This window comes from Erithacus rubecula (assembly GCF_903797595.1).
Source record: "Erithacus rubecula genome assembly, chromosome: 5".
Taxonomy (NCBI): Eukaryota; Metazoa; Chordata; class Aves; order Passeriformes; family Muscicapidae; genus Erithacus; species Erithacus rubecula.
This window is the reverse complement of record NC_136687.1, coordinates 57,337,257-57,361,022: the sequence shown is the minus strand read 5'-3', so window position 1 is coordinate 57,361,022 and position 23,766 is coordinate 57,337,257. Positions and strand designations below refer to the sequence as shown.

At 36.0% G+C, this 23,766-nt stretch overlaps 1 protein-coding gene across 6 annotated transcripts in view; it reads left to right on the top strand.

The window, feature by feature from the left end:
• The window catches only part of LRBA (LPS responsive beige-like anchor protein), a 357,069-nt gene that overhangs the window by 107,608 nt on the left and 225,695 nt on the right, over window positions 1-23,766 (top strand). For all 6 annotated transcript variants that reach the window (XM_079306956.1, XM_079306953.1, XM_079306954.1 and 3 more), the window contains 2 exons: window positions 6,873-6,937; window positions 16,615-16,723. In XM_079306956.1, the coding sequence (XP_079163082.1) occupies window positions 6,873-6,937; window positions 16,615-16,723 (174 nt within the window). The remainder of the gene's footprint in view (window positions 1-6,872; window positions 6,938-16,614; window positions 16,724-23,766) is intronic.

Here is a 23,766-nt window from a genome sequence, read left to right as displayed (position 1 = left end):
TCAGAATAATCTCATAGCACAAAAGGCATTGTCTGACAAGATGACATTTTTTTCTGTGGTATTTTTATTGAAGAATCTAGTACTTAAGTATGTAACTCCAGCTCTACATGTGTATAATTTATTTTCAGAATCTATAAAAGCTTGCTGTGACTTGAACTCTAACTTTTAAGTATTGAAATTAAACTCTCATTATAGTTTTAGGCATTTACCACTAACAACATAATACTAGTTTATAGGAAGCTCTGTTTACATGGAATAACCCACATGGTTAAACAGCAGGGGAGTCTTCTGCTTTTAGTTAAAAACCTGCTGTTTCTGTATGGCTTATTTACTACTTCTTTAATTCTTAATGTAGTGTGCTATGGAATTGAGCATGCAAAAGTCAGCAAAGAGTTCTGGTTTTTGCATCTAAGGTTATTACTTGCTGTACAATAATAAAGGCACTATTTTATTGGGTTAGTTGTAATTAACTTCAGCACTAGCCATTGATATAAATCATTCCTAATCTGTTTTCTTTACATTTTCATTCTTTTAAACTGGTTGAACATAGCTTCTTTCTGTTGTCCTTTTGCATGAGGACTAGGGGTGTAATTGCTTTTTTGAATTAGGCTGTCGGAAGCTAATGTGTTTGTTGGTCCAAGAATTGATTAAGGAACACTAATGAATTTCATATAGCACTTTTAAAAGATTTGTAATAAATGCTCTGCAGTGGTGATGACATTAGAACTCAATACAATGTTGTCATGCTGTGCAGCTGGGAAAATATTTCAATATAAGAAACTTTTATTTGGTTTCATAGTTAAAATTGTAAAGAATTTTGTGGTTATGAATTTAAAAAAAAAGTCACTTTCCACCTTTCCCCAGAGTATATTTTATGAAAATAGCTATCATTCTTTGTTTTGGTGTTTGACAAAACAGAGGAAAAATACTGAAACAGTGTTAATTTTTATTTTTCTGCTTAATGTTTGATAGCACATGGGTCCTGTGCCATTCTGACTGATTTATCAATACACACGTACTGCAGCCTGCTCAGTTGTTCCTCAGCAGCACAGATTTTGAACAAGGATTTTGTTTGTTCTTTTCAGTCACCTTTGCAACAGTGAACATGTTTGTTTCTTGAATTCCTTCTGTTGTAATCATACATGCACAGTCTCAGCCCACCTTTATGTCTGGTTCATTAGTTTGATATGAGTGTGTTTGGGATATTTTCTCACATTAGTGGGCGTGGTGTTATACCTTCACCTGAGAAGCTCTCTCATCCAGGAATTTTTACACAACTTTCTCCTAGAAGACTCATTAAAATTTTCAGTACAAAAACTTCAGTTGTGTACTGTCACCAGCAGATTTTTTGACAAAAAGCAATGTCTTTTTTAATGGAACACCAGCAGTAAATACTTTTTATTATAACTGGGTGTGCGTGATAGTTTTAAAACTCTTATAAAAATAATTAGCTCTTTTATATAGTTCTAATGGCAGCCTTGCAAGTTTCCCCTGGAGCAGTCTCTAATGAACAGGCCTTGATTTTTCCAGTTGGGCTTTCACATTCCCAGAGGACTTGACTTCAGACCTTGCAGGGCAGCAGCTGCCATTTGTCTTGAGCCCAGAGTTGCCAAACAGACAGACCATGTACTAATAGGACACATTTGTCCAGCCCGAGTGCGTGGGACCCTGCTAGAGCCCTAATGACCATCATCTGCTGAGAGCTTGTAGCTGGCCAGGGTTAGAGTAACTTTTATCACCCTTATTGAAATCAAACCCTCTCTATTGATTAGTGAGGGAGCTTGGCTTGTTACAGAGATGCCATGTTAAAGCTTTCATAGAGAAGCCTTTGTTTGAATTTCACTAAATCCCAGCTTGTTTGATAAGGTTTTTTTTAAGAATAGTAGTAAATATTTTAGCAAGTTCTCCCTTTATTTCAGGATTCAGCAACAGCAGTGATGTTTTGTAGAGATTGCACCATGAAAACATTTATTGAAATTGTTGTTTTTTGCTCAGCCAGTTTCATTATTTGTTTATGGTTTTCAAATTTTATTTGAGCATACAGATATGACTGTATATATACTGGATAACTATCTCAAATGTATTCTCATGTTATTTTTATATTAATTTTTGTCACATCTTTGTAAAATGTTCCTCTTTTGTAAGTGCTTGGCATGTAGTAATTTCGATATTAAATTGCTGCATGGTTTCTAGATATGATTTCCCATAACTCCATGTTGCTGTTAATTTTTTTCTATGGAGTTTTATAGATTAAAATAACTGAAGCATGCTTTAGCCTTTAAAAGTAATTTATGTTTGCAGAGATTCTGCTTAACATGCAGTCTAACTTTTTTTTAATTATGAAGAGCCCAGCTGAGATATAATCTACTTTTCACTATATGTTCTTTATTGCTAAGTTCATTCAAGCCTGTAGTGGATGTGGTGCTGAGAGAGTGCTGACACCAAGTGCAAACACTGCTGAAAAGTTCTTGATAGTTTACTTTAGGCACTTAAAGATTAGTGTATCTCTCTATGAACAAGTTTTTCATGCAGATTTGACCTTTACTCTAGGATATAATATGTCTCTTAGTCATATGTTAACACATTTTCCCCCCCTGCTCCTTAGTGCCTCATTCATAGTTGTCAGTACCAAAGTCATCCTTCTCCTTTGTTTCATAACCTAAATAAATTATCATAACTCCACCAACTTTATGGGAAGTATGGATTAGTGAAGAATTTTCTCTTTTTTGCCTGCTGATGAGTGTGTGTTTCAACTGCTAGATATAATCCTTAATTGAAGAATATGTTAAAATGCTCATAAGGGTTTTTTTTAAAGTTTCTGGCAAAAATGAATTTTTCAGGAGCGTGCATATGTATATATAGGAATGAGAGCAACAGAACAGTTTGCTACAGTTGGAAATAGAGCATTTTTCATCTATTGGAAATGTTTTAAATATTCTGTTCAAGATCCATGGCTAATTGCTTAGCCATCTGACCAGTTGGTGGGTTGGTCTTGCAAATGTGTGTATATACCTTGAAGAATGTAGGTTTTGGGGTATTGGTAGAATTGTGGAATGGTTTGAGTTGAAAATGACCTTAAAGAACCTCCAGGTCCAACATCCCTGCCATAATTGTTTAAAATATGGTTATATTACTTTACCAAAGTGTACAGCTGAGGAGGGATATGTCCATTTGCTGCCTACTGGTAGGCACCTCAGATTCCAAACCAGCAAAAGTGTGTATCAACAAAATTTTCTTAGCATTTTTTTGAGTGATTGCAATATAGGAGTGGTTATATTGAGCTAGATAAAGGCTCTACTGTGCTTCTTGTCCCATCTCCAACTATAGAAAAAGAGGTGCTCAAAAAGAATAAAATAGGACAAGTGTGATGCTTTTCCACTCTCCAGCAACTTTTACTCAGGGTATTTTCTGAATTAGATGCAGTTTCTCCGTATTTAGCCAATATTAGTGTGTTCATTTTTTCATGTGTACTTGTTCCATCTCCTCTTTATCCTATTGAACTTTAAATCACCATGACATTTCCTTACACAATATGTAAAGAACCACCTGCATTCTGTGTTTTGAAGATGACTTCTGCTATCTACTGCTTGAGAAAAAGGCTTTTAGGGTGAAGTATTTGGTCTGAACAAGGATACTCAGAATGGGTAGGAAACCAATAACAAATGAAAAAAAAATCAAAGTAAAGGCAGAAATTTTTTTAAGAGCTTCACTTATCTGATCATACCATGTGATTGGAGATGTACTTTTTTTAAGCAAAGGAAATATGAGGATCAAATGGTATGAAAGACATCTGAAGACTGAGATAGTTACACATACACATCTAGGTGCAGTGACATAAAATGTGATTTACAGGTGCTAAAGACTGTTTGCTATACTAATCTTGTTGCTGGTTATAGTCTAGTCCAGTTTGTGGTATTTTGTATGTTTTGGTCTTTGGTCTTGGCATTTCCTAATATTTCCTAATAAAAAAGTAAATGTAGTAATTTATGAGTTTTATTAAAGTATTTGGTGCTCACATACAACTGATCATTAGTTAAGGTTAATTAAAAAAAACAAACTGTAAAATAGATTAAATAACCCCAGCATTACTCAAATGGGACAACAGGTCATGATGTAAACCTTGAGGGAAATTATTAATTTCTGAAAGGAGGGGTTTAGGACCACTACTGTTTAATGTTTGCATTTAATGACTCTTGTGCACTCAGTAAGAATGTGCTAATGAAACTTGATGATATAAAATTAAAGCCATAGTGGATGGGATGTATTTTTGCTCATTTCAGAGTTAGGCTGTATAGAAAAGAAATGTAATGTGTCATTCCATACAAAATTATAATTCAGATGAAGTTTGCATCATCATTTCAGGAAAGGTTTAGTCCTTGCCTAGGGTATTATGGGACTGTTGATGGTTTCTATTAAGGAAATAGGTGACACAATAATGAGTTAGGAAATTTCCTTATCAGACACAGTATTTGAATAAAATGTAATTTCTTATTTGTCTCCTTGTCATGGTGAATTTTCATTGGAATTATTTGTGACTGTGTCTAGTGCTCTTGGTTTTCCCCCTGCCTCACTGTTGAGTGTTCAGTGACCAAAAGCATTAGAAGTAGATGATGTCTCTTGGTCACTAAACATTTACAGCCACGGGAAATGATGGGCAATTACCTACAGCTTAGAACAGGTATGAAATTATTGTCTCAGTTGATCTTCTCTTACAGCCCTTCCTCAGAAAAGTGCTGAAATGTGTTTTGTAGTTATTTAGTTGCATTAGTGGTTGAGTTTGAAGCTTTTAACATGTTTTTTCCCTAATACCTTTGGGAGATGGATAACTAAGATGCTGATATAATAATGCAATATCTATACTGAGTGTAATTGTTTGAGAGTGAACATATACTGTGGGGAAATATTGAATGGATCATGAAAGATGAAGACCATTAGTCTTTTCTTTCAGCTATTAAAATAAGCTTTAGGGTGTGTTCAGCTGTGATTTATGAAAATGTTTAGACTAACACCTTCTTTGATGTTGTCTGATGTAGAGAAATATGCTGAAAAGTATCATGATAAATGCACTTTCTTTTCACTTTTGGCAGCTTCCATCTTCACCAATTAAATTTTCAAGTATTGTTGTGAGTTCTTTAGGGAAGAGAACAACAGATGGACAGTGTCATAAGTGGAAAAAATTATTTTACTTTTCTTGAGTTTTCTCACACTTTAGCTAACAGAATAGTTTCAGTTACCATTATATAAAGCTAAATATTTAAAACCTGATACTACATTTAAAAGCTCTTAGAAGGATTATTTGCATATGCTATTTTGTTTAGAATATTAGAAACGAAAAGGTTTTTTTTGTTTTCCACTAGAATACATTTATAATGAATAATACATCACAAGTTGCTATTATAGTGATTATTCTACTTTTAATTCTGACTCCTTGAAATTTGTAATATATTATTGCAGATTAAACATGATGAGCATGATAAACGTGTTTGGCCTGGAAAAACAGTTTGAGAAATCAAAGTTATAATTTCTCCCCTGCATTTGAAATTTGGATTTTTTTTTTTTTTTTTTTTTGTGTATGAGGGCAGAGGGGCAGGATTTAAATTGTAAATAACAATGTTGTTTCAGTGTGTGTCTGATCAAACCTTTGTCTCACAGTCTGAGAGGTAAAGCTGCAACTCTGAGCACCAAAAAATGCACCCTGACACTGTGTATTAAAAACTCCTACATTCAGAAATTTCAAATTTGTTTAAGATGTATTTCTTCCTTTGAACTTTTTGACTGCCTTGGAGCTGATGTTTTTTTAAACAACCACAGTGATATAAGTACTCATGTAGATAATCAGTAGGGTTATTATTTCATAGAACAAGGAGTTAAAAAATCAAGGAAGTTCATGTGGAAAAGCACATGAAACTTAACTATCTGTCTGCTGCAGAATCAGTCTTTTGTATTAAGTTAGAGTTAGAAGAGTTGAAGAGTTTAAATCAAGAGCTGTATTTGTCCTGTTCTATCTATTTGCCTGTACATTTTCCCCAAAAAATAAGGTACATACATTTACTGCTCTTAACTGCTAGGTTAATTTGTTCCTATGTGGTGTAGGATTAAAAAATCTGCTTTGTGTGTTTGTTAACTGATTTTGTTTTCTTCTCATCTTTCAAATAAGGGTAACAAGCCCCAGTGATAGGTCATTTGAGTTTGTTGCTTTCCCCTGTGGTTCTTGTGGAGGCCAGGCAAAACCCACCTACATATTTAAGAGGTGTAGAATTTTGCTTAATTCAAGGTTCAAGTGGATTTAAGGAGTCTGCAGTGCATGTTCATTGGCCATTAGCATAATTTCAGTGGCTTAAAAATGTTACATTTTTTAAAAACACTGTGTATTAATGATGCAGTATTTGGATTGTTAGCAGATTTTTTTTTTTTTTTAAATGAGTGGAGATGACTATGTCATGCTGAAGTGAGGATTATTATTAGGAAATATGCCTACTAGGCTGTAAAATACAAGAGGAATTTGTGTGTAAGGAATGAGCCTTGCCTTAATGTGAAACAGTGTCTAGCACTATCATGGTTCAATAAGGCAAAAAGCATCCCTGAACAGAGCAAGTTCAGGATTATTACATGACATAACAAAAGAAAATGATGGAATCCTTTGTGAGATGTTTTTGGATTTTCTTCTCCTCTTAATGTGACCTTAAGTAAATGATGCTGCCCTGTTCCTTCATTGCTTCCTGATCAGGACACAATAATTGCTTTGTGTGTTTGGTGATAGTGCTGTAAGTTGCTACAGCTGAAAAGAAAGTGTATGATTTGTCTCTGAAAATGTCTCTTCCAAGCTTTGTTTTTATACAGCTAGTTTTCTCTTCTTTTTTGTCTTTACCCAGGAGTGGCAAAACTCTATACAGAAGAATGCTGGCCTGGCCTTTATTGAGCTTGTCAATGAAGGAAGGTAAGTCACAATATTTGATAGCACCTCTACCTTAGCCTTCAGGGAATTCTGTGCCTTGAAACTTCTTAAAAATAATTTTTCCTCTTCCTTTTTGTGTAATTTTCTCTGAGTTTTATGAGCATGGTTATATTTTCTTTAGTGCTTTGGTTCTAATTCTGAATATGGGATTTTGCAGAATCTTAATGCTCTTTAGTTTCATTAAATACTTTGCTTATCTGTGTGTCATGGATTTTCTTTCTTCCTGTCCTTGTGTACTGGTTAATGTTGAAACTATAATTTGTATTCAGCTAATCTCTTGAGAAAGGGAATTGATATTTGAAAGACATTACTGCTAGGAATTGTAAGATAAGCCTCTGTCTCAAAATTAGATTCCAGTTTGCTCATTTATTTCTGATCTATCTCTTAAACTAGAAAGGAGCAGAGTCCCTCTAAGGAAAAAAATCCTCTTAATATTACCAATTAGTTTAATGTTCTATCCATAACTTTATATGTATATTATTGGAACTTATAGAAAATGACAGAGCAGGTGATGAGGCCATGCTCTTTGACTTGTAGTCAGTGTTCAGAACCATCAATATTTCCTACATTACTAATTAATTGTTGAGGCAGACTAGGAGCAATATTTACTTTTTTTCTAAAGGATTTTTTAAACGTCTTAACGAGTTAGCTAAGGTGCATTACAAGAAATTTCATTTATTTAAATGTAACTTCTGTTAGTGAATAACTTCAGCTAGTAAGAATCCAAATAGAAAATAAATTTTACATGATTAGAACAGCTACTGAACTAAAACTGGAATTATTTATCACATAAATTAATACACTATATACATATCTTTTTATCATTGTAGGAATGGGAGAAATGGCTATTTGAGATTTTTTTCCTTAAGATATAGATATTCTCAAGATACATAAAAATAATGGCCATTTTAATAGGTTTTAATGGATGCATTTCAGTCTGTGGTAGTGGAAACACCATTCTGAGGCAGGAAAAACATTTTGCTACTAGTCTTGATCCCAAGGGCCAAGGTAAAGTAACAAGGGTGTTCAGTTACAGTGTTAAGATCTAGCCTATAGTTGTTTCCTATTATGTGAGGCTGACCTTTCTTGACCTTACTTACAAAATGCCTGCTATAAATTTGGCCCTTGATTAATGTTTTATTAGCATAGATAACATAGAGATCCCACACACATGTAAACCACAATGTAAGGTTCATCTGTGTGAGATGATTATCATGGACAGATCAGTTGCTGGGGCTGAGCTGTGCATGGCACTCACCCAGTAACCATTCAGCTCATCCAGGTCAGGCTTTCTATCAGTAAACTGTTTGGAATTGACTATTTTCCCTTCAAAACATGCAGTGTCCATCACAGACAGATGGAATCACTCCCCCACCTCCATAAACAACATCAATAACTTAGAGTCTAGCCTGAGCCAGAGTGGTTGTCTCAGGGACAAATGATCCCTTGAAGACTGGGAAGTGTGGTTTTGGTTAGCAGAAAATGTCTGTGTAATTGTTACTTCATTTCATTTCTGACATGTAGCAGGGTTGGGTTTTCTTTCAGTTTTTTTTTTTTAATTTTTTTTTTTTTTTTTTTAAGTGGGAACATAACATTCATTATGATGAAGAGGAGAGGGGATTAATTTCTTAAAAATGACTCCTTTATCTGTCTCCATTTCCCCCCATTGCTGTTTATAGGACCCTTTATAGTTACTGCTGAGTTGTGGTGCTTTGTGGCTTTTCACATTCACTAAAATGAAACTATTATCCCTCAAATGACAGGAACTGTATTCCAGAACTACTCTTTTCTTCTCTTTATGCAGTTGGCACATTATTTTTCTTGCACATATGCTAACACTTGGACTAAAATATCTCAGACCTTGTATTTTATTGTATTTGCTATTTTTGTGTATTTTTGCCATAGTATTATAGTCTTAGAAACTCCAAAAGATAAAGTCTCTTAATTGAAATTTAAGAAAATATCAGAATGATACTGTTTTAGACTTCAGCTGCATAATTATATAATAAAAGCTGGATTTTAAGTTCTTTCTACAAGTGCACAAGAAAATACATCAAGGTAGCTGTAGAAAGGGCAGAACTGATTCAGCACATAGGGGAAGGATGTCTATAGGGCACCATGACATGAGAGTTAGAATAAATAAATAAATAGGAAGAACTGCCTAGAATTTATGGAATCACAGAATTGTTATTATCTGCTGCCTTGGTGGGGGTAATTTGGTCATCCTATAATCCTTGTAAACCAGAGTTTTATTCACAGTGTTTATTACTAGATTTTTTTTGACTAATGATACTATAGGATATTCCAGCTTCAGGTGTGTTCTACTGGTTTTTTTCTGTTTTTTTTTTTTTTTTCTTTTACTGGGCAAATAAGATGACTGAAAAATCTTTCTGGAAGAAGTCTAGATGGGAAAATGTAAATCTCTTCTTCTACTTATTTTCAAATGTATTTTTTGCCTTTATGTGAAAGGTATGAATGTACCTCTCTCTCTCACAGCAGTTGGAAGTTTTATGTTTAGGCTTGCTGTGTTTTGGCTAGGATTCCCTGGACAGAAATATGTGCAGAAGGTTTACCTCTGGGACTCATAAGGTTTGTAGTGTGTGTGCTGCATTCAGAATGTGTTGGGCTGAATTTCCTCATGTTCACAAGTAACTGATGTGTTCCACATTAGTGGAAGAGTTTCCTGGTAGATCACACCCACTTCACACATAGGGCAGAATTGATTAGTTTGCACCCAGTGAAATTTTGAGTCTTGAACTGAAAGAAAATCTCTAAACAGGAGGAGGCTGGTATGTGGAAATATAGAACTGTGAATATGCCTACAACTGAAATACACAACTGAAATCTTGAAGTCTGCATAGTAGAGAAGCATAGTAAAAAAGAAAAAAAAGCCAGCATAGAAATCCAGGAAGCTACAGAGTGTAAGTGAAATGGTAAAGGAGCAGGTACTGGAGAATAACCTCTTTCTGTGCAGTAAAGGACACTTCAATTTCAGTACATTGCTATGTTTAACATTAACCTGGCTTTAATAAAAAGTAGTAAGTATTGTTCTCTGTTGTTGTAGTGTCTGGGAACACTATTAATGCTCTTTGTAACCTTGTAAAAAGGTGCCTGTACCCACGGCTCCTCCATGTACTGAGCCATCTGTGCAGCAGAAGGATAGGTTGTGAAATGTTTTCTTTAGCCTGCTGAACTTCTGTCAGTCTGGATTTCATTCTTTGTGCCTGCCTTTGTCTTTGAGTCCTCCCTTTAGGGAGTGTCTGTTTGGAGCCTGAACCTGAGAACTTACTGGTGAGGGAATTTGTTCACCAGAACCATCCTTTAGATGGGGTCTAGTTCACTGCCATGGCCAGCCCTCTCTTTGGAGACTTCTGAGGTGCCCAGACTGATTCCTTTTTTGCACCCTGGAACTAATTATGTTTCCTCCTTGCACACAAGATGGTGGAGCCATTATTTACAAACTCAAACAAGCACAGCTTTGTTTTATTTCCTCACATGTACAAATGCCTCTTTTGCTCGAGCCTGATTTCCTGTACTTGACTAGTTAGTGAGCAGCTCCTGTGCTCTGTGAAGGCTAAAACTCTCTGCTGTGGCTGTGATTCATTAGCACACTTTAGAGTGAAGCATCTCTTATGCTGGATCTTGTTTTCTGCATCAGTCAGGGCACTAACAAACCTACTGGAGCTCGAGACCAGGCATGACAGTTATTATCCCCTTTGGGGTGATAATGGGTTTGGCATGGCAGGGGTTGAGGGATCAGTCTCCTAAGCATGCTGCAGCAATTATTCTTTCCAATTTTCAGTTGAAGAGACTCTTGAAGACGCTTAATTTTAATTTTCTCAAGCACAGTTCTCTCGGCCATCTGAAGAATTATAGAAAAATGTTCTATGCTTACATTTTTATATTCTTGTAAATGAATAGTCTCTAAAAAAGTCACAAAATGTTTGGTTTAAGGACAATCTCATTAAGCTAGCACCATCCATATATATAATTTCCTCTCCTTACCTTTGCTTTTTCAAATCCTTATCCAAACAAGGCAGCCCAAAACATAAAGATTCACAAGGGTAACCATGTTTGTTTTTCTGTAGTTTTTTTTTTTTTTAATATTGCCACATTCTTTGTTGTCTCATGAGGAATGAAATCTAATCAAAATTTTCCCCTCTGTATCAGAGCATTTTCTAATGTGTCTTTTATTGTAGTTGAAAATAGTTGAGTTTTTAAACACGTCACCTGCTGTTCCTTGTCTTAAATTGTCTGTATTGCTTTTGACTGGTCATGGATGCAAATATTTTTAATATTGAAGTAGTTGGCAATCAAGCTGGCTGGCCAATTGCTTGGCTGCTCTCTGAATGGAAAATGGGGACAGATGTAGGCTGCCCCACTCGATTCTGTCTCTGCTGTGGTTGCTCTCAAGGAATGAATGTTGCCATAGGAGCAACTACTGTGATGGAAAAATACTTAGAAAAATAGAGCTATTAATGAAAAAATGGATGATAACTGACAGACTTTGTGCATAATTGACCAAAAAAGGCTCAGGAGAAAAATGATAAATGCAGTCTGGTCCAAAGTAGGATTGATTACTGCCAGTCTGCTCCCCTTGCTGCAGCCTCCTTGCCCTGAGATTCTGATGACATAGAACCTGCACCTCTGTCTTGCTTTGTGAGAAAAAATACTTATTTTCCACATTTCCTTGCTTTTTGATTTTTAACAACCCTTTCTGTTTAAGTGGTGCATTTTGTAAAAGATATTTTTGATGATTTCTTTTCTGAGTCTTGATATTATTGTTTTGGTTTGTTTAAAAATAAAGAAAAAGCAGCTTTGTTAATGTGTGAATTTGAATACATAAGATCATTAGGCTAGACTTAAAACAGCATTTTAAATGTGCTGAAAATTAGGAATTGCAGCCTGGATGTGTTTCAGAGGTGGATCAGTTGACTTTAGTGGGGTTCTTTATGCTACCTAATTTTTTTGCATGTATATGTGTGCACACAGGTGTACTGTACAATCACAATAATTTTTAAAGCAGTTTTTTGATTTCACTGAGCTTTGAAGGGTGTGTGACTTTTCTTGTTAGAAAACATAATTAATTTGCAGGGTCTATGAAAAAGGAAATAAACCACTTTTGAGCACCTGGGAGTTCTGAAATGGTTTTTTAACATAGAAAGTTTTTGGTAATATCTGCTTTAAAAAATTAAATTATTGCAGGAGTAACAAGAAGGTATCTGTGCTGTATTGTGTGTGCATACATGTGCTGTTGCCATCTGATGGGACACCTTCAGAAATCATCTGTCATAGTGCTGTTCAGTGGCTCTGAAATGGGAACACAACAGTTTTCAGTGGGCTCTGATATGCTCTAAGAGGCTCTCCTAGACAGAAAATATGGGATTGGTGCATCCTCCCCTCAGCTGTCTTTTCAAAGTTGCTTTTCATTTAATGCTAAGGCATGTCCAAGCCAGCATTTTGGTGAGTCTGCACAACTTTAAGTGGGGCTCTTTTGTTCTTTTATGGTTTTGTTTTGGTTTGTTTGTTTTTGGGTTTGGGTTTTTTTGTCTCCTATTTTAAGTCCATAAATTTGTTCGAACTTCAGTCTTTAAGATTTTATGGACTAACTATATTTTTTGAGAATTCGGTAGAGTATCTGTAAAGTGCCACAAAGCAATTGTAAAACACCCTTGCAACAGTAATTCCACCACTTAGCACCTTGAGCAGTCAGATCCCATAAAAGTCCATGTGTATCCATGTAGAACATACCCATTTTTGAAGTGAGAGAATCTCCTACATGCCAGGTTTATGAGGAAGGAGTGCAAGTAGGAAAAGTTACCTTGCTTGGCTGTCTCAGAGTTCTCTGTTGTGGAGCACCTGGAACTCACAGTCTCTCCCTGCAGTACTTTGTGATAGATCTGTGCCTAAACAGCTGTTGTCAGTGAATGTCACCTAAGAAGCTTTTTTCATACTTTGACTAAAACTGATAATTTTTAATAATTGTTAGACATCAGTAATAGTAACCCAGAATTTTTCAGTCTCTCACTTGCTTTTGCTTTGCACATAGTTAGTTGTTTTTTGTTTTTTTCTTTTTGTTTTTTTTTGTTGTGTTTTTATTTTTTTTTTTTTTTTTAAGTTCTGTGTCTCTCAGTTTTCCAGCATAACAATGAAAATCAGTCTATCTCCTGTATTTGGCTGGAACTCCTTCTCTCAGTGGTTTAGCACTTCATTCCTGACCCGGCAAAATATGCAAGTAATTATTTAACTTCCAGCATGGAATCCATCCCCATGCTTGTTTTTACAAGACTGCACATCTTTTCAAAGTTAAGCACATGTTTTAAAACATTTCAGTCTGGAAAAAAAGTGCTTGGGAAGAAAAGTCATTCTGAGACCTTGAATCTGGTGTGGACTGCAAGCAGAAGAGTAGCCACAGAGTCTTTACACTCATAGATAATAATAATCTAAAATGTGTCCATCCACACTCCATCCACTTTCTTCTTGTATTAAGGTCAGGAAAATAATAATTCAATAGCATGCCATAACTAAAAACAAATGAGCATAGACTCTTATCAGGAAGGTGGCAGGGGGTTGGAGATGCTCCTTAAGGTCCTTTCCAACTGAAATCAATTTATGATCCTACAAGCTTAAAAAAAAAAAAAAAACAAAAAAAAACCTCTCTTTCTGGAAGGTCTCCTGTAGTACAAACAGAAGGTACAGACCTGTTGCAGGAAATGAAATTGTTTTCAGGAAGACATTCCTGATCAATTTGCCTGGGAGGCCAGAGTAGGAACCAGCAAGGACCATTGTGATCCTTTAAATCCATGAAGTGCCACTTACTATCTTAGTGAGGAGAATCAGATGTTTCTAAACATTTTTAAGAAGATGGTGCTTGTCTCTCAAAGTTACCTGACTTAGGTGATTCAGTTTATATGGTCTCCCACATGTACAAAATGTGTTGTGTGTAGTTTGGAGCTGGGATAATCCTTCAGCAAGTCAGTTTGTGTCCTTGCCTCAGCAATGATCTGCTTGTCTGGGAACAGTTGTTTTATTGAGAGCAGTGAGCTACACTTAACAGATTTCTGTTCAACATTTTGTTTCCCTTAAAGGGAAAACTAGCAGCTGCCAAGATTCCCAAAATATGTGTTTAGTAGGTGATTAAAACTTCATTTTAAACATATAAGCAGAGGTGTGTTCATTTATACAGGTGCTGTGAGCTCATATTTGCCTTTGATTTTTTTAATGATGGCTACAGACTCCTCTATTTGCAAGATATATATATTTATTTTTCAAAGTTCCATACTTAAGTGGTAAATTCCAAATAGAAATCTGTATGGTATGCCATGTATATGGATACTGTTATCATAAAAAAACTCCAGACTGCCCTAGAAAATGCAACTTGAATTGCTTGTTATGAGAGAGCTAATCCAAGCATATGCAGTGTTTGGAAAAGGTTGAACTGAAAAGAAAGATTTAAATTTCAAGTTCTTGGATATAAAAAAAAAAAAAAAAAAAAAAAAAGTCTGAGTTTCATCAGCCTGGCCTACTCCTGTGTGGTAGAGTAAGTGAGGAAAGTTTATAGGATTAGTAAGGAGGACTGGAGGTGACAGAAGAGACAGCTAATCCATAGGAAACAAAGCTCTTCCTGAAGTTTGAAGTGTATTTGTTTTCACTAGATACACTTCTAGTGTGTTTGGACAAGGTTGTTCCTGTGTGAGGGAATGTATTTCTTTGCTTTGTTTGGAGCACATCCATCCTTTCTGGACATGCATAGGTGCTGGGCAGCTCACTGGTTTTGTTTGGTAGATAAAATGGAAAACCATGAAGTGTTAATTATTATATAGGGTGATTTCTTAAACAGATAAAGGAAAAGTGGGACGCAGACTGTATAATTAATGTTAGATTAATGTTAGATTTTAGAGGACAGCTGGTATTTTTCAAAGTCTGATCAAGCCAGCAGAAGATACTGGTATTGATAACCTTGGAAAATAATGGAATACTGTCCAACTGTGTTACATGCAACTTGTAGTACATGATCTTGTAGTACATGAGCATTTGTGATCCTCTTTATTTTTAAAACTGTTCTTAGTTCAATAAAAAGAAGTTTATTTAAATGCTTATGTGTCATATTGAATGTGCTACTGGAGATCATGGAGAAAGAGTCAAACAGTTGGAATCTGCCCAGACTGTGCAATTGCTTGTACAGTTTCTTGTTGCTGGTTTGTCACTAATTCATGCAGATAAATTGGTAAAATTGTATGTTTGTTGCTCAACAGCTACATCCATTCTAATAGTGACTAAACCCAGAAAAAAATGAAAGGAATAGTAATGTGGTTTTAAACCAGCAGCTTGTACAAACCTCCCCAAACAGAAGGTGAAGTCAGTGAATTGTGCAAATTTCTTATTTCAAGATTTCATCCATGGGGAGAGACTAATCCACCAACTTGGCTGGTTCCTGGGCTCATGGCCTCATGTGGCTTCTGAGCCTTGGAATGAGAGGGGCAGTGAACAAAGAGCTTCAGGTGTTGCTCTGCCTCTGGGTTTCTTCTCATGGGAGCAGGCATATGACCTGCAAGTGTGGAATTCTGAAAGCATAGGAAAAGAGACAGCAGAGCATCACTCTTTCAAACATACAGTAAGAGACAGGTGGAGCCTTATTTCAGATAAATAAGTTATTGTGGTTAAAATTAACATTGGGTGCATTAGAAGATATCCTGCATAATAAATCCTGTGGTTGTACAGAAAGCCTTTCAGTACACTCTGAACTTGTTGAAATGTACTTTAGTTTATATGTGCAAGGAAAGCAAGTGATTTTATGTTCTGCTACTCTTTTTTTCTACAACTGGAAACCTTACCAAAAAAAAAAAAAAAAGGTTTAGTAACAGATATTTTTAAGAATTAATCAGTAGAGCATGTAATGGATTTATCTGATGTATGTCTGAGTGAACCTGTGGAAATGTGCACCTTCTAAAACAGTGTGGCTCCGGTATAGCCAGTTTTAACTTTATGAATCCCAATGTAACTAATTAAAAAGGAAATGTTTTTGGTAACAATATGTGAACTCAGAGAATAATTTGGTTGTAATTCAGTCTGTCAACTCTGCTGTCATTCATAAACTCAGGGTTTATGAAGGCCTCAGAAATCTCAGTTTGAATTACAGCTTTATTCTGTACATAACCTGGAACAATGTATATCTTAGCATTTCATTTGTGAGACTGAGAGTGTTTTATAATCCTGAAAATATTACTTAAATGTATACCTACCATAAAATTTCAATCTTGCATTTGGAGGAAGAACTATATTGCATTGCATTTTTTAATTTAGATTTTACATCAATTGTGTTAGAGCTTTAAGTGTGGATGCTTATATGCAAAAACTGCTTACTTTATATTGTGGTAGATGTGAAAGGTTTTTTTTTTTACATGTCTCTATTTCAGGTAAAACAAATGACTATCTGGAGTGTTTACATTTTGTTTAATGTTTACTTTGGTTTACTATGGAAATACAATTTTACTAGTTGCCAGAGAATTACCCTCCAACCTTATTTACACCCTTTTCTTTGCACAGTAAAGTCAGTCATAAGAACCCAAGATATTTGCATATATATACACTGTATTTCCAGATTTTTATATTTGGAGTTCATTCTTTTAAGGCAGTTCTTAAATCTTCTCTGTCCTCAGGTTGCTGAGTCAAACCATGAAGGAGCATCTGGTCCGAGTGGCTAATGAAGCAGAATTCATCCTGAGCAGACAGAGGGCAGAGGATATTAACCGCCATGCTGAATTCGAGGTAAGAAAGGAAATCTTGTTTTAAAAAAAGCAGAACACCAAAGCATAACCATCCCATTGTGCTTGAGGATTCCAGGCTGAGATATGGGCTTTGCAGGCTCAGGAGGTGACACTCTGAAAGGTGCTTTGCAGTCCTAGGGTGATTTGATAAGTTTGCTACTGACTCTGATGGGAGAACAGGCTGAGCAGAGCAGCTCAGAACTTGTTGAAATCTGCACACTGTAGATTGTGGGGGAAAGGATTTTATCATACCAATGCTGCTCTTTTCCATTTAGCAAATATCATTGTATGTGTTAGAGCTGCTTAGCATCACAGTCAAGATACAGGTCTGAAAAAAACCACTTTGCTGAAGATAAGTGGTAACAGCCTGTGAAGTGCAAAATGAGAAATTACTTTCTTTTTTTCTTTTGGTATCATCTGCTATTTAACTAATCCCTCTCTAAACCCATTCTCCTTATGTTTTACATGCCTCAGTGTGGTTTAGTTATGTTTTCATACTTTCATGCCACTTAAGGGAATCTAAAGTGAAATGATGGGCTCTGTTTTTGCAATAAACTTGCATTACTTCTGACAAAAATACAAGCCTGTTTTCTGAATCACTTTGGTCATACCTCGAATTTAGGATCTTGGTTACATTATGTATCAGCTTTCCCTGTGCTTAATTATTGGGTAAATGAAAATGAAGCTAAATCTCTCTCAATTCACTAATATTCTACTTAAAGAGTACTTTGTCTTTCTTCTGACATGTGATATTACTTGTGGTTTTGTTTTTAAAATGAAGCATTAAGAGATTGAAGGCACATTTGTGCTTAACGTATTTCTAAACTGTTTTCCTCTTAAATCTTTACTTGAAAAAATACTCCCCAAAGATGAAAGCATATTTGTCTTAGACAGTGCTTATGTTCTAAAGGTCATCTGTGTTGGCCCCAGGATTCAAGCTGTGCGTTGTCTAATAACATATCTGCACTTCATCTAGAGCTAGTTACCCCCTCCTGCAAACAGAGATGTTGGAAGGTATCTACAGTACCCTTCTGCCATGGTGAAATAGCAGGCATGTTTCATTTATTACATCAAGGGGCTGGCGACAGTCCTGTGGAGATGAAAAGTGCATCCTTTTACTCCGTTGCCTGATAATCATTGGACTGGGACATGCCTGACATCTCTTGCTCTGGATTTATGCAGAAACTCCATGCATGACATGGTGTTATTGATTAGATGAACAGCCCACTTTTTTTCCTTCTGATGCAAACTATTTGCAAAGAGGGGTGTGTGTATGTAGGAAACGTGAGAGTAATGAAGGGTTCTGTCATATAAATACAGGCTCTCTGTGAATACAGTTGTTCAGTGACAGCTGCACTCTTAGCCCTAGTTCAGCCTCAAGATACCTTTTATGGTGTCTGGAAGAAATTTAAACAGAGCATCAACTTACAATTTTTAATACAGCTCTGAGCTCTGCTGTGACAAATCTCTGGGATGAGAGTTGGCTGATATTTTAGGCTGATGCTGGTTTGAATCTGTCCTGTCTCTGTGGTGGTGGCTCAAGAGGTTTAACTCATCAGGTGAACTTAAATGGAAAATTGTGTACTCAAATATCAGCAGTCTGTTATTCCAGTTTAGTTTTGTTCCTGTGCTGGAAAATCTTTGATCCAGCATGACTTCCACAGGTGTAGAAACTGAGGATATACAACTATTGGATTCTACCAAATGTGTGAAGAACCTGATGTCTGTGGCAGACTTCACTCAGCGTTCTTTTGTGGAAAGAGGAACCATTAGTTCCTCTTAGTACCTGAGTCTGCAGGTACCACATTGACAAACAGAAATTCTGGTGTACCATGTTCCATCCATGTCTTAAGATGTGATAGCTGAAGAAAGGGAGCAGAGGAGTGATCCTATAAGATTTAGCCCAGGAAAATAGGAAAATGTGGGTTTGACCACATAAAAAATGTTTAATGCTTTTGGTAATTACTAGTTGGTTTTTTGAAGAAATGGTTGGGATGAGAATATGTGGTTTAGATCAGAAGGAAGTTTTGCCCTCTGAGTGCTAAGAAGAAGGGAGATGAGACTGGTTGAGAAGGAATAAAGGCCCTCAGATGAGAAATAAGAAAAGAACTATTTCTATTACCTGTTTCTCTTTTTTATTCAGACTTGCAAGTCTGGTGTTTCATATTGCTTATGAAATAATTCATGTTAACACTGGATCACCAAAAATCCAGCCCCAAATTTTCTTTTTAAAGGTTTTTAGTGTGTTTATGCTATATACTAAGTAATATGTATATGCTACACTATATAATAACTATATACTATAGTATATATTACTACCTGATGTCTGGTATTTGGAGCACAGAGAGGCAGGAGAAAGCATTGGAAGGAAAAGCCTAGGAAAATAGAAAATTCAGGGTAGGCACTGCTGTGTGAAAACTGCATCTTAGAAATGTGATGGAAGAAATTGTTTGACAGTACATAGTTTAAAAGTTGCACAGGGTGCCACTCCTGTTTGGTTCTTAATTCATTGCAAGTACAGGAGAGATGTTTTCCTTCCAGAATTGGTTTGAGATATGCCCACCTATCAATTTTATTCCAACCAGGAGGAGACAGAGAAGCAACAGCAAATGCAGCACATTTGTGTGAGCTCTGGTTGGGCTTTGCTCTGTCTCCATGTGGTGAGACCCTGAATTGGTAAGAACATGGAGAAGAATCCTTTCCATACAGTGGCATGACCAAAAATGTGGGAAGAGTCTCTGAAGCAAGGATACTTTTGGGGTTTGTTTTCTTTTTTTTGGACTTGTTGTTTAGTTTGTGCTGTAACTGTGGATATGCAGTAAACCCTGAGTTTGGATATGCAATAAACCTTTGAGTTACCTCAAAGAAGCCTGATGAAGGAATATTCTACTCATTTCAGTAATGAGGTAGCAATGAAATTTTGCTGTGAATGTGGGAATGTGAGCATTTCTAACATATACCTTTATAACCTTGTATTTTTTCCATTGTGCCTGGGATTTTATGTGCATGTGTCTTAGGTGTTTTTCAAAATATCACCTTTGGTTTTTGGCAGAGTTGAAAATCCTGAAGGGGAACCCCTTTATGGTAGTTTCATGCTACCACTGATTATTTGCTAGAAATGACCTTGAAAAATGTGGTGATTCTCACTGTGTCTTAGATTATCTGTGCAGACTGCTGTGGAGTCAGGCCTATGGGAATAATTGGATTTGGTGTGAGGAGGGGGAGGGAATTTTGTACTCTAATTGACTTTATTTTATAATTTATGACAGGAGTGCCCATTGCCTTGGCTATGCCTCCTGTCTTATATAAATCTCTTGATGTACTTCTGGGTGAATATACATATTTATAGAATTCTAAACAACTAAACCTGTAAGGTTTTTAAGCCTGGACTGTTCAGTGTTTCATCTTTCTAGTGGGAGCTTTGGTTTGCTATTGGATGGCACTACTGGATTTAGGCAAAAATCTGTGATACCAAGTTCCAATATTTGAGTAAAGTGTTTTTAATGGCCGCTCCAGGAATGTAATTTCTTTTGTTTGTTTTGTTTTGTCTTGTTTTTCATGGTTTTTGTTTGTTTGTTTTTTGGTTTTTGCATGGAAGGTTCACATGAAAAGTAAGAAAATTGGGGGAAAATGTGCAATACAAAAGTGTATAATGTTGTACATTATGTCAAGTGTAGAAGAGCAGTGGAGAGTGCCACACAATAATTTTCAGAATACTTGCTATAATGGGTGGACAAGGATTCTTCATTCTGAGGAAATAAAAAACCCTTGGTACTTTTTTCAGTAAAATGTGACTGCTGCTCTAATTTGCAAAATAGCCTGCCTCCTCAAAGTGTCATTTTTGAACGATTGTGTGGTGTCATCCCCTTGAATTTTTGGTTTTATTTTTTTCAAATTCTTGTCATCCATACAAATAGAAAGTGCTGGCATTCTTGTTATTGGCTGTTTCTGTTGATTAACTGAGAATTTCACATGACTTTCCCTTTGCATTTGTTATAAATCATGCTAGGCAGCTAACTTCTCTGCATGATTTCTCTTCAATAATTAAATCTAGCATTTCCAGCTGCTGTAGAATTTGTTGCCCTTTTGTGTTCAGTTATGTTTTGTCATGCGGAAGACTTGGACTTCCTCACAGTTTTAATTCTTACTCAGTGTCAATTTACAGGCTGTGGTAATAAACAGAATGTTTTACTTCATGGCTCATGCTGGGAAACGAATCTTAAAACTGGTATTGCCTTGACAGAGTGGGATGCAAGGCTAGGCAAGCATTCTAATAGTGACTTGCATGGAGCTGTTTGCTTTTTGTTTCCTTGGCAGAAGGCAAAGTCTAGTGCTTCCCTTGATAGATAATCTTCTGTATTCCACATCTTTTCCCCTTTGGTGCATTAAGCATTAAGTGTTGGAATATGTTTTTTGTATCAGAGGAAGTGACTAAAAATTGCTGCAAGTCATTTCTGGCAGAATACCCCTAGGTCAAAGGGAACATTTGAGAGCCCTTGAAAGAATTATGGAAAGGTGTTTGGTGTTTGTGTAGTTTCTGCAGATGATTGTTGCTTCTGTATGTAGTAAGAAGTTACTGTGGGAAAGGAGGTTTTAATCCTTGACTGGGTCCATATTCTCCATAGTTTACCAGTGTTTTTCACAAAAGCTGCTTTTTTATAGAGCCTGTGTATCAAAAACTCCTTTGTGGATCTTGCAACATCCTTTTGCATTTTGTTTTCAGCACATTTATTAGTAATGTCCATATTTATTAAAACAGAAGATTATGTAGTGATTTCAGTGGGAATTTTCTCTTTTGGAGTGGATCAGCAGTGATGATTTTCCACAGAACACATGGAGATGAAGGATAGTGCAAGCTGCAGGAATGCATCCAGAAATTCTTGTCATTAGGACTGCAAAAAATGTAATGGGGCAACATGAAGGAAGTTAGATGTTTCCTCCATGGAAAACAAGGCTTTATAGATACTGTTATGAACAGGCTTGACTCTCCCAAACTCAAATTTTTAAATAAATGCTGCCTTTTGCACTGGGACGTTTAGGTGTTACAGCACCATCTGTCTGTCGATAGAAGGAAGAAAAAACCTGACTTTTATTTCTAAACATGTTTTTGAGGTATTATAAATGCTTCACAGAGTGCTGAGCATAGGAGAATATTTTTTTTCTATGGGAGGATTAACCAGTTTTGTTCTGTTGCAGTATGTTGGCAAGTCCCAAAGCAGGAGATGAAATTTCTTTTATTCCTGAGGTGGCAACTTTTTGGATTAATTGTCTCATGTGAAATGAAGGAGACTAACCAGTGTAATTAAAAAAATCTGGGGAGGTCATGCGCAGTGTTTAACAGTGTTTGACATTTCAACTTTTTGTGTCCTTTCTCACTTCTTTTAAATATTTAACACATCTATTTGTTTTTCTCTTCCTGTGAAAGATAAACTTCCTTTTAAAAACTGTTTATCCTCTCTCATAAGTCTTGTTACAGATTATTATAGAAATTGTCATTAAGCTTAAATAATCTACTTTCCATAGGTCTTTCAACTTATCTTTTGCTGTGGGAATGCATCTTAACTCCATCATAAGATATTCCTGTGTGCCCTACCTCATCCTGCCTTTCTTTAAATATCTTTTTGGCATTCAAACTTGATCAGCTGGATCTTTCTTGGCTGTGTCTCGAGTGGCTTGTTGAAATAAATCTAATGAAGCCTGACTTCCTTTACAAAGACAATGATGGCTCTTGCCAGTGTGTTTATTCCTTTGTTTGCTTTTTGCTCAAAACACAGCTCCAATTTTGCCTTTTAGAAATTTCAGACTTATTGCCATGTTGCTTTCTGCAGTCCTCCAGAGTCCATTTGGTTTATTTCTTCCCTCTGGCTCTGAGGCAGTTTGAACAAGGACAATGCAGCTGGTGGCTGTGCTCATCCCTGAGTTGTTCTGGATCACTTGAGTGGACACTGCCTGGTCTCCAGCAGTTGTTCTCATCCCAGTTTTCTTTTACCTTTGATCTTCTATTAGCTCTACAGAGACACCTTAATGGGCTTCCTCCAGCTGATCTATTTGAAAAATAATTTAATGCTGCCTTTTATGGCTTTATGCAATTGTTCCTCCATCTCTTTTGACCTACTTCATTCTGTTTTTAAAACTATCATGCCATAGTTGACATATTTTTCTGTTTTCCTTAACTGGGAAGACTTACTGAAGAATGCCATTTTCTTTGAACCCCAAATATTCTGTCTTTTAATACAGATGTTGTTTTGTCTATTAAAACATTTTCCATGTTTTTCTGCACCTTTTTTATATTTATAATATGAAAATTAAGCTAGCCATATAAGAAATTTCTTGCTTCAAATGAATGTTCCCATCAGAAATGTTGTTGTTCTCACCTATTCATGAAAAATAAATCAGTATTGTTTACCTTATTTATTATTCATGTACAAATTTTTATGGGAGCTCATGCCAGGTAATGATTCTTCAGTAATCTAGACTGAAGTAATAGAGTGTAAGTAGAATGTAATTTTTTAGCACTAACAAAGCAAATATCCTGTTTGTGCTTGATTGGATATTTTATTCTAAAATTTCTGTTCAGAGATAATTTGTATTGCTTATGAACCTTTTTAAGAGCAGTGTTAGGAACTATTCAGCTTTGAAGAAAAAGCACTGATGACAGTACATGTCTCTCCTATGTGTTTTATTGTAACTCAGTTGAGAGAAAGATGTTGCACTAAAATAATTCTGATGTTGGAGCTGACAAGGTCAGAAAAGATCCTCAGGGTCTGTTATACCTGAAGGTGTTTTTTTCTCAATATCTCAACTGGTAGGTTGGACTTAAATACTCTGCTCACTTGTAAACTTGAACTTATTTTTATTTTCATTTAGCATTATTTCTTTCCTGTTTGTTATCTTTGGGTTTCAGTGTCAAGCCTGTTACCCTATGTCAAGGTGTGCACTCTTCAGGAAGAGTTTATTAAAAAGGAAAATGCAGTAACACTCTCTCAGAACATTCTCCAGCTCCTCTGCAATTTGAAGTGATGCTTGGGTTGTAAAATGCCTTTT